Genomic DNA, 11,272 nt, shown 5'->3' with positions numbered 1-11,272 from the left:
TTTTTTGTTTTGTTTTTTTTTTTTTGAGGCCAGTAGCAGCCTTTTCATGGTTGATTCCTCTTCTTTGTTTGTTTCAGTTGAGCCGATGACAGTTATTTAAAAAGTTGACTGTTACAATTGGCATGCAATTAACTCAAGTACACTTAAATTATAGAGCATACAGTACGGTTGAAAGACACTTTGCGTGTAACTACGTGCGTCTATGTTCTAAGCCAGGGCTGTTCAACTAGTAAGCCTCTGGGGTCTGCACCAGGTGAGCTGCAGGCTACTTGGGATGCATGCCATCCAGCTGTGCCCCCACTGCTGCTCCACACAAGCATCCCTCATGCTGCTTAAGTAGGTGCCCGCCCGCTGCTGCTCTACTTAAGTGTGATCTCCCTTCTCCCCCATGACTCCCATTTTGTCTTGTGCTTGGCTCAGACTCTAGGGCAGAAGTGGACAAAATAGGTTTGCTAACTGTTTGGATTGGGCCCATAGGTAGGCACACATCCAGCCGGTGGCTGTCCCTGCTGCGCTTCTCATGGGACCAAGTCCTGCCTGCTGGCACCTGGGGCAGTGTGTGCTGCGGTCCCAGCATCCCTGCTGGAGGGCTGCAGCTCTGGCCAGTGGGCGCAGCTTCCAGGTAGGGCTGCTGCTGCCACTGATGCAGCCAACCAGGGAACTGCTGAGCTCCCCTTGACTCCTCCAGTCTCTGCTGCAGCATTACAGGCAGCAGGTAGGGAGGGGAAGCTGCAGTTGAGGGGAGCAGGGTGGGGGCAGGTTCTGCCTGCAACTCACTTTGGTCCTGCTCCAGCATGGCTGGGTAGGGGAGTGCATGGATGGAGGGGGACATGAAGAAGCTCGGCTGCACATAAAACCCTGCTGGGTGGGCATGGGACAGGCAGGTGAAGTGGGAACAGCAGCGGTACTTCTGGAATAAAGGGGAAGGACTAAGGGTGGCAAAGGTCAGGGGATTAGGGGTAGGACTTCTTGTCCCAGGACGGAGACCAGGGGCCAGAGCACCTGTCAAAGGGCTGGGCTACCCTTGTGGCCCTTGACAGTTCACCAAAGCTCGTTAGGCAGCCCTCCAGTTGCCATAATTGCCCACCCCTCTAGAGATGTGCAAAGCTTTGGTAGCTGATTTGATTTGGAGAAGATTTGGTGCAATCCAGGGACTGAATCTCTGAATCCGAATTAAATCGGGAGGCTGGGTAAAAGCTCCGAATAGATTCGGAAAAAGATTTGGCTGATGCGGAGATTTGATCATAGATTAAACAGGCAAGTGGCAGCTGCCTCCACCTGGGAAGTCTGGGGATGGAGAAGTGAGGGATTGGGGCTGGGACAAGCTGCCCAGCCAGGGTGGGGTGGGGGCATGTTACTCAGGGAGGGGAACCGGGGGGTGCACGTGATGTGGGCAGGGTAGTGCTGGGAGCGGGCGCTCTGCCTGCTGCTGCTTGCCCAGCCAGGGCAGGATACAGGCACAGCTTGCTCCAGGTGGAAGGGGGCAAGCAGTAGCAGGGCATAGCTCCTACTTGCAGCACTGCTGTGCCACATTCCACACCCCCCCCCCATGCCGGCTGGGCAAGCGGCAGCAGGGCATAGCCCTGGCAGCTCCCCACAGTGGGGCAGAGGCAGGCATGGCTGGGGTAGCCATGGGACAATCCCCCATGGCTGCCCCACATGGCAGCTGCCCCATGGTGTGGGTGCAACGCAGCTTGGCAGGGCATTGCATGCTGTCTGAGAGCTGGGGCGTCTCCAATAGTCAGCCAGAGCCCGGCAGCACACGGCACCCTGCTGAGCTGCTCTGTACCCACACCATGGGGCAACTGCCATGTGGGTACCAAGTGTGGGGGGGATCCCCAATGCCCTGTGCTGCATGGGGGAGGCTCTGCCACGAGCACCCAGAGGCCCCAAATCGCTGCTCCTACAGCCAGTGAGTGCAGGGTTTTTTTAAGTGCTGGTACTAGGCGGGGGGTGGGGCTGGGCAGGGCAGGGCAGTCTTTGGGGCTTCTCCCCTGGCTCCCCCCACACCCTGTGGAGAGGCAGGCACAGCCGGAGGAGCCACGGGAGAACCTGCAGCCTCCCGGCTGTCTGCCTCTTCCCAGCCGGTCAGAAGATTCGGCTCCGATTTGGAAGCCGATTTGGCCAAATCAATTCAGGGCAGTGATCCGAATCTCTGAATTGAATTGCTGTCCTTTGAATCGACCAAATCCGAATCGAGTGCTTATCTATTTGCACAGACCTACACCCCTGCTCTTGGAGAAGGACAGGAAGCATTAGTTGGGGGAGGAAGGGGGAGCCCAGAGATTCTGAAGGGATTGACAACTGAGCGAGAGCCCTGGGGGCTGCAGCTTAAATCCTTGTGAGCCTCTTGTGGCCCATGTGCACCAGTTGAACAGCTTTGATTTAAGCAATAGAGGAAAATTGGGACTAGCATTTTGTTCTGCAGTTAAATGAATTATATGTATATCAGGTAAGTGTGTAAGTAAACTATACCTGAATGACTGCTCTTGTGGAGCTGGTGCTTAGGAGAAAAGGAGAAGAGTTGTCAAAGGTGGTATCACAGCTTGAAACTGAAAAAAGAAAAAAGGCTAGCAAAATGAAGCCTGCATAGCATATCTAGCATATTCACAAAGAATTCTATTTTTGCATAAAATCCTAATGTAAAAAGTGATCATATCTGTGTTGCTAATAATAGATGTCTTACTAAAATAGAAGTTGAAATATCAACATCACTTTAACCATCTTATCAAATAACAAATATAACATTTAAAGATGCATAGAGTCTCCCAAAATATAAAGACAGATATTCATTTTCCATGTTCCTTTAACCCAAGTTGGTGTCTGCAGAAGTCATATGTTCTTTTCTTATTTAGTCTGTGACAATTCCTTTATGTTTCTTGATCTTGGCATAATAATTCACTCTTTTTCCTCAGAACTCTGCAAAATACAAATCTTGCTGTTTTCTGTTCATCTCTGCTTTTTATATTTTTAATTTATTTCATACTAATTTTTAAGTGTTAACTCAGACTTCAGTATTCAAAAATGCTTTTCAAAATGTTTTGTTTGGAGGCTGGAGATTCTTTTTTAACGGATTTCCACCAAACTTCTAAGTAAGCATCTCTCTCTCTCTTTTTCAGTCTCCCCTGTGAAACAGACTTTGGTTTGGATAGGGATGATCCTGCCTCAGACAGGGGATTGTTGGAGTAGATGACCTATGGAGGGCCCTTCCAGCCCTACTTCTGTCTGATTCTATGGTAAGACTTTCATTACTAAAACTTCCCAAACTTCTTGAAACCTGTCAGTGAGTTAAAAGGGTATCACTGCTTTCCAGCTTTTGCAGTTGTAATTCTTGTAGCCACAAGATAATGATTTAGGACCCCTCTGCACATGACGGGTATTGCACAATTATCTGGTTAATTGCACAGTTACCTTTAAGACCTGCTATATATGCAACATACTTATCACACCATAAAAAGCTCTAGCCAACTTCAAAGATAGATATCCAAAATGTGTACTAACTTTATAGCTGGTTGCTATTGAGCTTTAATGTGCACATGTAACACAGTTTCCCTTGCAGCTAGGAGCCCTGTCAGCTGACTGGGCTTCCAGCCACAGTGGGGCACAGTGTCCAGTGTGAAACCACTGGGCCATGGGGATTGTGGCTTTTGTGATCCCTCAGCTCCAGGGTGTGTGGGGTGCCCCCACAACTGGGAGCCCCTCAACTGAGGTGGCGTCCAGCTGCAGGAGCTTACTTCTTGCCAGTGCCAGGAGAGTGCAGATTGCACATTCAATCCCATCACATCTTTACCTGCATGTGAGGGGGGGCCTAAGTATTTCGGTTGCAGAAACTGGAAAAACGGGATTTTGATGTTGCCTGCAGTATGATGCAGGTTCTAAATATGTTTTCTCTGAATAACTGTCTAAAAAGATATTGGTATGTTCCCACATATTAAAGCTACCTAATATATTATCACAATTAAATTCTGCATTATGGTGCTAAAGGTGATAGATACGTTCTTAGCTTCTTATATGTGTTATCTCAGGTTTTCATTTTTGTTTTCATACAGGGGTGATTTATATGTAGAATTTGGTCTAGAAGATTTCTTTTTCATGGTAATATATTAAGTTTGGCTGGACAGTATATTTTCTCTTTTTACCCAGTGCCTACTGTGAATTGGTATTATCCAGTACACCAGTGGTTACAAAGCTCTTGATAGATTGTGCACGACCAATTTACAACGTTATAACCTTAACTACCACCAGCAAAATTGTTGTATAAAGTAATAATAAATCTGTTTAACACATACCATTGACAGGTTGTCTGTGTACCAGTGGTGATGTCCATACCACAGATTGGGAACCATTGCAGTATATCACATTTCTAAATGGATTGGCTTAACAGCAACCTTTTAATGTTTGGAATAATTGATCCTCTCTTTTGCTGAAGTCTTGCAGTATGGAATTTTTTTATCCAGTTTCTTATTTCCTCAAATAAATTTATCATAGTCTGCCAGTCACCTAAAATATTTGTTGGCACTATAATAAGTATAGTTTGGAATAGAAAATTAAAATGAATATTCCTGCTCAAATTAAGTGCTGCAATTCTGTCTAGTTACGAGGTTAGTTACCAAATCATTTAAACCAGTTTTTGATGTCTATTTTGATTCTTTCAGTGAAAGGAGTATAATTGCAGCTGTACAAGTCCTACCATTTTTTATTTACATTGACCCGAAAGTATTTTAATGAAGTAGTTACTTGTTAATATTTATAATGATCTATTTATCCTTTTTTAATATATGCTAATAGTTTATCATGTTCGTTTCTCTTTTCATAATATAGCTGTTTTGTATAGCAAAGTATTCTTCCAGCCATTTCAGTTCCTAACAAATATAACTTGTTTTAGTTTCTTTCTATTAATTTTTTACATGCTTTCTGTGATCATTTTTTTTTTTTGTCATTGGTCTGTTATTTATTTTATTTTTTTAAATATCTTTACCACAATGCTTAAATTTTGCATTTCCTGTCTTCTAATCTTTCTCAAGTGAGACTACTTATTAGGTTGCCTCTCATTACCTTGAAAGCATCCCATAAAATATAATTTTTTAAAATTTTAATTTATATTACAGTGAAAAGTAGCTCAATTTTCTCTTTAATTGGCCAGGAAAGATTCCGAACTTATAGAAGTGGGATATTCGCTTGTTTCATTTTGCATGTAGTCTCCCAACCTCTAATACATCACCCATCAAAAAACTGTACTGTTCCATTGCCAGACTAGACAATTCCACCACCTTTTGCTGATTTAATGTTGTCAAATAATGATTTGGAAGTCAGGATTATATCTATTTTTATGTGCGTGCCTGTATATAAATGTGGTGTTGAATAAACAGATAAATCTTTCTTTTGGATTTGAATTTCTCCAGGAGTCATAAAATTTCATGATTTTTTTTTCTACTAATAATTGTAGTGCTATGTCTTATTTTCCAGAGTTTGTTATACTTCTATCAGACCTGACTGCTTTTGAGTCCATAACCCAGTTAATCTCCTCCCAAAAGAACATTTCTCTCTTTAATTTTTTCTAAAGTTTGACATAGCTTGGTGAAGAACGACCTCTAGTCCTAATTTGGTACGGTGTCTCATAGAGTGCCTTCCAATGGGTGTTTGCTTGTGCCAATGCGGCTTTGTTTGGTCTCTGAGAGTACCCTTTAGCCAGCCCCGCCATGGCTTCTAGAACAAGGCAGGAACCTGAGCTCTTTCCCATGCTGAGACCCCAGCTCTTCATCCCTTGCTATCTCTGATTCTCTGTGGCCCTGACTCAAGGAGCTAGCATCCAATTCTTATTCTGAGAGAGGAACTACACCTCCATTAGGGCAACCCAATGGAACCTACAGTTTCAAGTAGCACAGCAAACAGTCTTTTTGGTAAAGGCATTTATTGGGGCAAAGGCCAGCCAGCCAGAGACTCTGTTTGTCTCCAAAGGGATTAAATAGTCCCTCTGTCCTCAATTCAGGCCACACAGCTTTGAGAACCCCCCAAAATACTCAGTGGTTCTCTTTCCAGTCTTTCCAGCTTCCTACAGTTTCTCCACTTCTTTCAGTCCCTAGAGTCTTTTGGCCAGGAGCTGTTAACCCCCTGTTTTCCAGCCTGCTCTACTGTTGTCATGGTCATCTCTCCTTCATACCTCAAACAACCAAAATGATCAGGGTCCTGGAATAGTTGCCATGTCAGGAAAGACTAAAAAGGTTAAGGACTGTTCAGCTTGAAAATATGGCTGAGGGGGAACATGTTAAAGGTCTATAAAATCATGAAGAGTATGGACCAAGTGAACAGGGACCTGCCGTTCACTTGGTCCTAGAATACTGGAATAGGGGGCACCTGCTGAAATTAGTAGGTGATAGATTTAAATCTAACAAGTGGGAGTACTTTTTATGTAATGCGTAGTTAACTTGTGGAATCCATTGCCACAGGAGGTGCTGGAGGCAAATGGCATAACCAGTTTTAAAAAAGGGACTTGATAAATTCATGGGTGATAGATCTAGTAATGGCTGTTAAACAGAATGGTTGGAGATGGTGCCTGTAGCATCTCTATACCAACCATGGTGGATGCCTGGGAGGGTATTGAATAGGTGGGGCATGGGTCACTCTAGAGATTTCTCCCTTTTATAGCATCTATTTCTGCCACTGTCAGAGGCAGGCCTATTTGTAACATTGAAGCTATTGTGGGCCCAGGCCCACCAAAAAAATACAAACCCTAAACCTTCCTTAAAAATGGAGGTCACTAGGAATGTAACAGCTAATTGCTTGGGATAAATAAAAAGAAAACAGGGAAGGGAATAAGGGCCATAGGTAAATAACAAAGTATCTAGAAGGGGACATGGAGCAGAGCACACTGGCCAGTGAACTGAGAGAGCCTATGAAACTACCCAGAGATGTGAGTGGAGGAGTGACTGGAAGACAGCTCCACCCTTGCTCAGGTTCTCCCTGGCCAGAACTTTCTTCCTGGTCTGGTTAGGTGGAGAGCTTGGCCAGAGCCAGAAGGAGGTTGACCCAGAGGTCCCATGACTTGGTAGGGCCACAGATGGGACTGCATAAAAGAAAAGGTGTGGGGAGTAGTGCAGCCAGAACCTCAGCAAGATGCTCTAGAAGAGGCAGAAAAGGGGCTACATCCCGGTTTAGATCCCAGTATAGCATGTATGTTCTAACTATTCCTCTTTTTAAGGTGGGTTTCTTGGAGAAAGCCAAGACCTGGTACTCATCTTTAATGCCTTGTGGCACCTTCCTCTCTCTGTTTATTACTCTTGTTAAGACCGTTAATATTCAAAGTGTAATTTTTCAGTTTATTATGCTTTACAAAAATAGGCTTCTCTCTGAATTGGTGTCTCTGTATTTGTAGTAGGCTAACATTTTATTTTCTGTAACCTAGTTGCATTCCCCTCCTCACCCCCATCCCTCTTATGTTAGTCGCTTGCTCCGGTACTCTGTATTTCCCTTATGGCTTGGTTATTTTTATTTCATGACTTAACATTTTCTAATAAAATTAAATATTTTCTTGATTAGTTTGTGCTTTTCTCATTGCTGCATTTGAGTGGTTCTCAGCTAATGCACACACAACAATTAAAATATACCAGCTGCTGCCCTTTTTGAAAAAGGTGAAGTTTTCAAAGGGCTCCAAGTCTTCTTGTATCTATACTCCTCTGAGTTTTTAAAATCTGCTGAGTACTCTACTTGTCCTTCTTATGTAAATACAAGCTTAAAGGGATAGCTTCATCTGTGTTTTATTTTTGCTTCTCTGAGACAGGTTTTAATCTCTTTCAGTTCCTATCTTTGTTAGTGAAGAATGATATGTCTTGGAAAATCTGTGTGTTGTATTAGCCCAGTTCAACTGCAGAGAGCTCTAGATGTCATAACCTTTTATTTTGGCTCAAAGTAATTAATTCTTAGAATTGCAGCTCTAGGCCTAGGAACAGAAGTTGTGCCTGCATTTGTCCTGGAAAACAAATGTCCCAGGATAAGTATGTACACACAACACCATTTCAATTGGGAATATTCATGAATGGCTGAATATTGGCTTTTCTACCATTAATTTAATGATGCAATCCCAGGACAATCGCACAGATGGATTTGGTGATGCTCCAAGATAAACTGTTAGTAATTCTTATCCCATGAACCTTTATAGCATTTACCTTGAGACAGTGGACATTGGATGTCTGAATGACTGCACTTTGTCCTGGGATAATATGGTTTATTCCAAAATAAATACAATATCTGTTTACAGGTCTGTTGCTGGGGGAGCTCAAGCAGTGAGTGCTGCCCCCATCCCGCCCCCCTAAGCAGCGAGTGCAGGCCCTTTCATGTATGGGCACCGGCCCAGGCATGCAGCTCCCTGCTGTGACGGACTGTCCCCTTCCCCTGCCAAAGAGCCAGGTGCCTTCCCTCCTTCTGCCCTGCCACACACGTGCACTTACACCCCAGTTCTCTGGACCTTCAACCCTGCTCCCCATACACTTACCTGTGTCCAGCAGCCCATGACCCAGCCTCACTGTGTGCTGGACACGTGCATCTGCATGTGCAAATGGATGTGCGCTCGTTGCCTCCAATTGTCCCAAGCAGCCCTTTGCAGGCTGGAACACTGCCAGCCTGCAAAGGGAAATGCATGCTTTTGCGTGTGTTTTCTGGGACTTGCTCACGACCTTTGCACATATTCTTGCAACCCACTGGTTGAGAAACACTGAACAAGATGACCTCCAGAGGTTCCTTCCAGCCCTACTTCTCTATGAAGAACATACTCAGACCCTAGTGGACCTCCTAGCTCATCTCATAACCTGTTTGTGTCTGTTCCAAAGTGATGCTCTGCATCTCTGTCCTGATCCAGAACGTTGTAAGGAGAGAATCTTAGCTCCTTTTTGATACCAGAATTACCTTGTTCTTTAAAGGTTTGGTTTGTAAAGTGAAGTATTTTTAAAACACTTGATCTACTTCTATAAATAAATATATTTTATTTTTTTAATTGCAATAGAATGTTTTTGTCAGCATTAATGTTGACTATTCTGGTTTTTTTATTTAGCTGGAGGAATGGAGCCAGTTATCAAGTGATACCTGTTGTGAATCCCTTCTTCCAGCACAGACACACATGACATCCTTCCCTTTTCCATAATGCTGTGGTGATGAATTCTTCTATGAATGCAGCCAGCAAAGGAGTTTCCACAGGGATTGCCAATAGGTTCTTCAATTGCATTGCATCCTGGCTGCTGTTTGAATGCAGTGGTGGTGTTTTCACTGCACATCATTGTGGTGTGTTGTTTTTTTTTCCTTTTAAATTCCTTAGACAAAAGGGTATTTATTTGATTCATAACAATGAATATGGAGGAGGGAGGTATTATTATTTGTCTTTATTATCTGAACATTGTTTGGAGCTAGCTTACTAAAAAAAAATGGTGTTCTTTTGTCAAACTCAAATGATTGCATATGACTTTATTCTCTTTTATAATATGTAAGGAGTAAAAACCTTCAACAGGGTTTTTTTTTTTTTGTTTTTAGAGTTTTTGTAGAAATATATAACAGGGAGTTTGTTTCCTTTTGGAAATAGGTTTGTACTAGTTTGGAAAACTATGGCAATGTAGTTTTCAAAATAAGCTTGACAGTTGATTAAATACGATTCCTTTGTGATCTCCATTCCAAAGTCTTTTGACTTTGTATGGGAAATGATTGTTTTGTTGAGTAAAGCATATAATGTGTGATCTAGTTGAGTTGTTTTTTCTTTTGTCATTCTTCCTTGTCAGTATATTAGAGAGAGAGAGAGGAATATTTGAGTTCTGAGCTATTTGCCTTTTATATTGTGAGTATAGCCAAGACATTTCATGCTACAGTACATTGTCTACAGAGTTTCTGGGATTCCTTTTTTTAACCCATGGCAGGCTTTTTCCCTTCATGAAAATGCACTTTTTATTGTTGTCTGTTAGATAAGTAAATATAGATAGTATTAGATCAGTTTGGGGGTCAGTTGTGTCTTTGGCTGCATCTCTGACAGCTTTAGTGTTTTAACTTTCAGATTATTTTTCTGTCTTTTCAGGTTTCTGGATATCAGCCTTTGAAAAGAAATGAAGTTGTAAGAGGTATGCTTCATATAACCAAAACAGTTTGACAAACACGATGTAGGGAAGAAGGCCATTCATTCCTTCAGCAGGTGTCCATTTGCCTGTCCTTTTACTAGAGTCCCAGAAAATGAGTGGGATATGAATAGAACGTCTACTGAACCAAAAAGCTCATGACTTCTAAGTAGTGTGTCTGTGATCTACACTGAAAAATAGTGCTGTACTTAACACTATTTGGAAACCTTCTGTTCAGAGAGGCATCTACAGTAGAGTTACTGTTACCTTGACAATATTCAGTTTACTGCAAGAGGTCTCAAACAGACTTCCTAACTTTCTGTTTGGCATTAATGCTGAGAGAGAGCAACATCATGGGAAGCCCATGGTGACAGTAAATCTACCTAACCCCTCACTCCTTCCATGAAGGGTTTTCTTTCTATAGAATGGATATAGCACAGTATGCTTCAAGTACCCTTGGTAGTTGCTCAACTGGAATATTTTTTTGGGTTATTGATATACAAACAGTGGGATAGTCTTGAAGATCTGGCTGTTATGGAATATCATCATCAGTGTTGTCTCCAAATCTCTTGGTTATTGGCAAAGTTTTTATATCAAAGCAGTAACTATGGCTTTGGGAACTGGCATCACTGGCTGGATAATCTATTGTGAAAGTCTTCCAGTACTCGCATTAGTACCCCCATCACTGGAGGTGTTTTAAGAAGAGATTGGATTGCACTGGTCAGGGATGATTTAGGAATAGTACATCTGTGCTCTGCTCTGGATATTTCCTGTGCTTTTGGGCTTTGCATTCTAGGAATTCTGGGAATTTTTTTCCCCCTTTTGTTACTATGTGTACTGCTGGGGGGGGGAGGGGAGGTTTACTTCCTTGGAAACATTGGGGGTTGGCTGCAGGGCTGAGGATTTTGAGTGAGGTGTGCTGGAACTTGCAGCCAGAGGTTCCTGGCATAGAGGGTCTTACCTCTCTGCTCAAGATCGGACAGATTGCCATATTTGGGGTCAGGAAGGAATTTACTGGGGGAGCACCAATAAAGATTTTTTTTGGCCGATACCAATGGCTGATTGTTAACCAGCCATATTGAATGATACCTATCCACTTGTCAGTATGCAACCCAGCGGCTTGGAGAGCAGCGTCCAGCTAGTATTGGGTCAGATCAAGGTCCCCATGGTGAGGGAGGGAGTGTGGC

General features: G+C 43.1%; 1 protein-coding gene across 7 annotated transcripts in view; it reads left to right on the top strand.

Moving 5' to 3' along the window:
* Positions 1–3,177: 3,177 nt before the first annotated feature.
* Positions 3,178–11,272, top strand: part of PCGF3 (polycomb group ring finger 3) — a 149,972-nt gene continuing 141,877 nt past the window's right edge. Inside the window, exons 1-3 of one of the 7 annotated variants that reach the window (XM_019554849.1) lie at positions 3,178–3,236; positions 9,044–9,270; positions 10,049–10,091. Coding sequence is in view for 6 of the 7 variants with exons in the window: in XM_019554852.1 (XP_019410397.1) it covers positions 3,234–3,236 (3 nt within the window). In the remaining variant the exon portion in view is untranslated. The remainder of the gene's footprint in view (positions 3,237–9,043; positions 9,271–10,048; positions 10,092–11,272) is intronic. The other 6 variants (XM_019554852.1, XM_019554848.1, XM_019554850.1 and 3 more) reach the window with 6 other exon arrangements.

The sequence above is a fragment of the Crocodylus porosus genome, unplaced genomic scaffold (assembly GCF_001723895.1).
Source record: "Crocodylus porosus isolate Cpor-Errol unplaced genomic scaffold, CroPor_comp1, whole genome shotgun sequence".
In the NCBI taxonomy this organism is placed as follows: domain Eukaryota; kingdom Metazoa; phylum Chordata; order Crocodylia; family Crocodylidae; genus Crocodylus; species Crocodylus porosus.
This window is presented reverse-complemented; position numbering and strand designations above follow the sequence as displayed.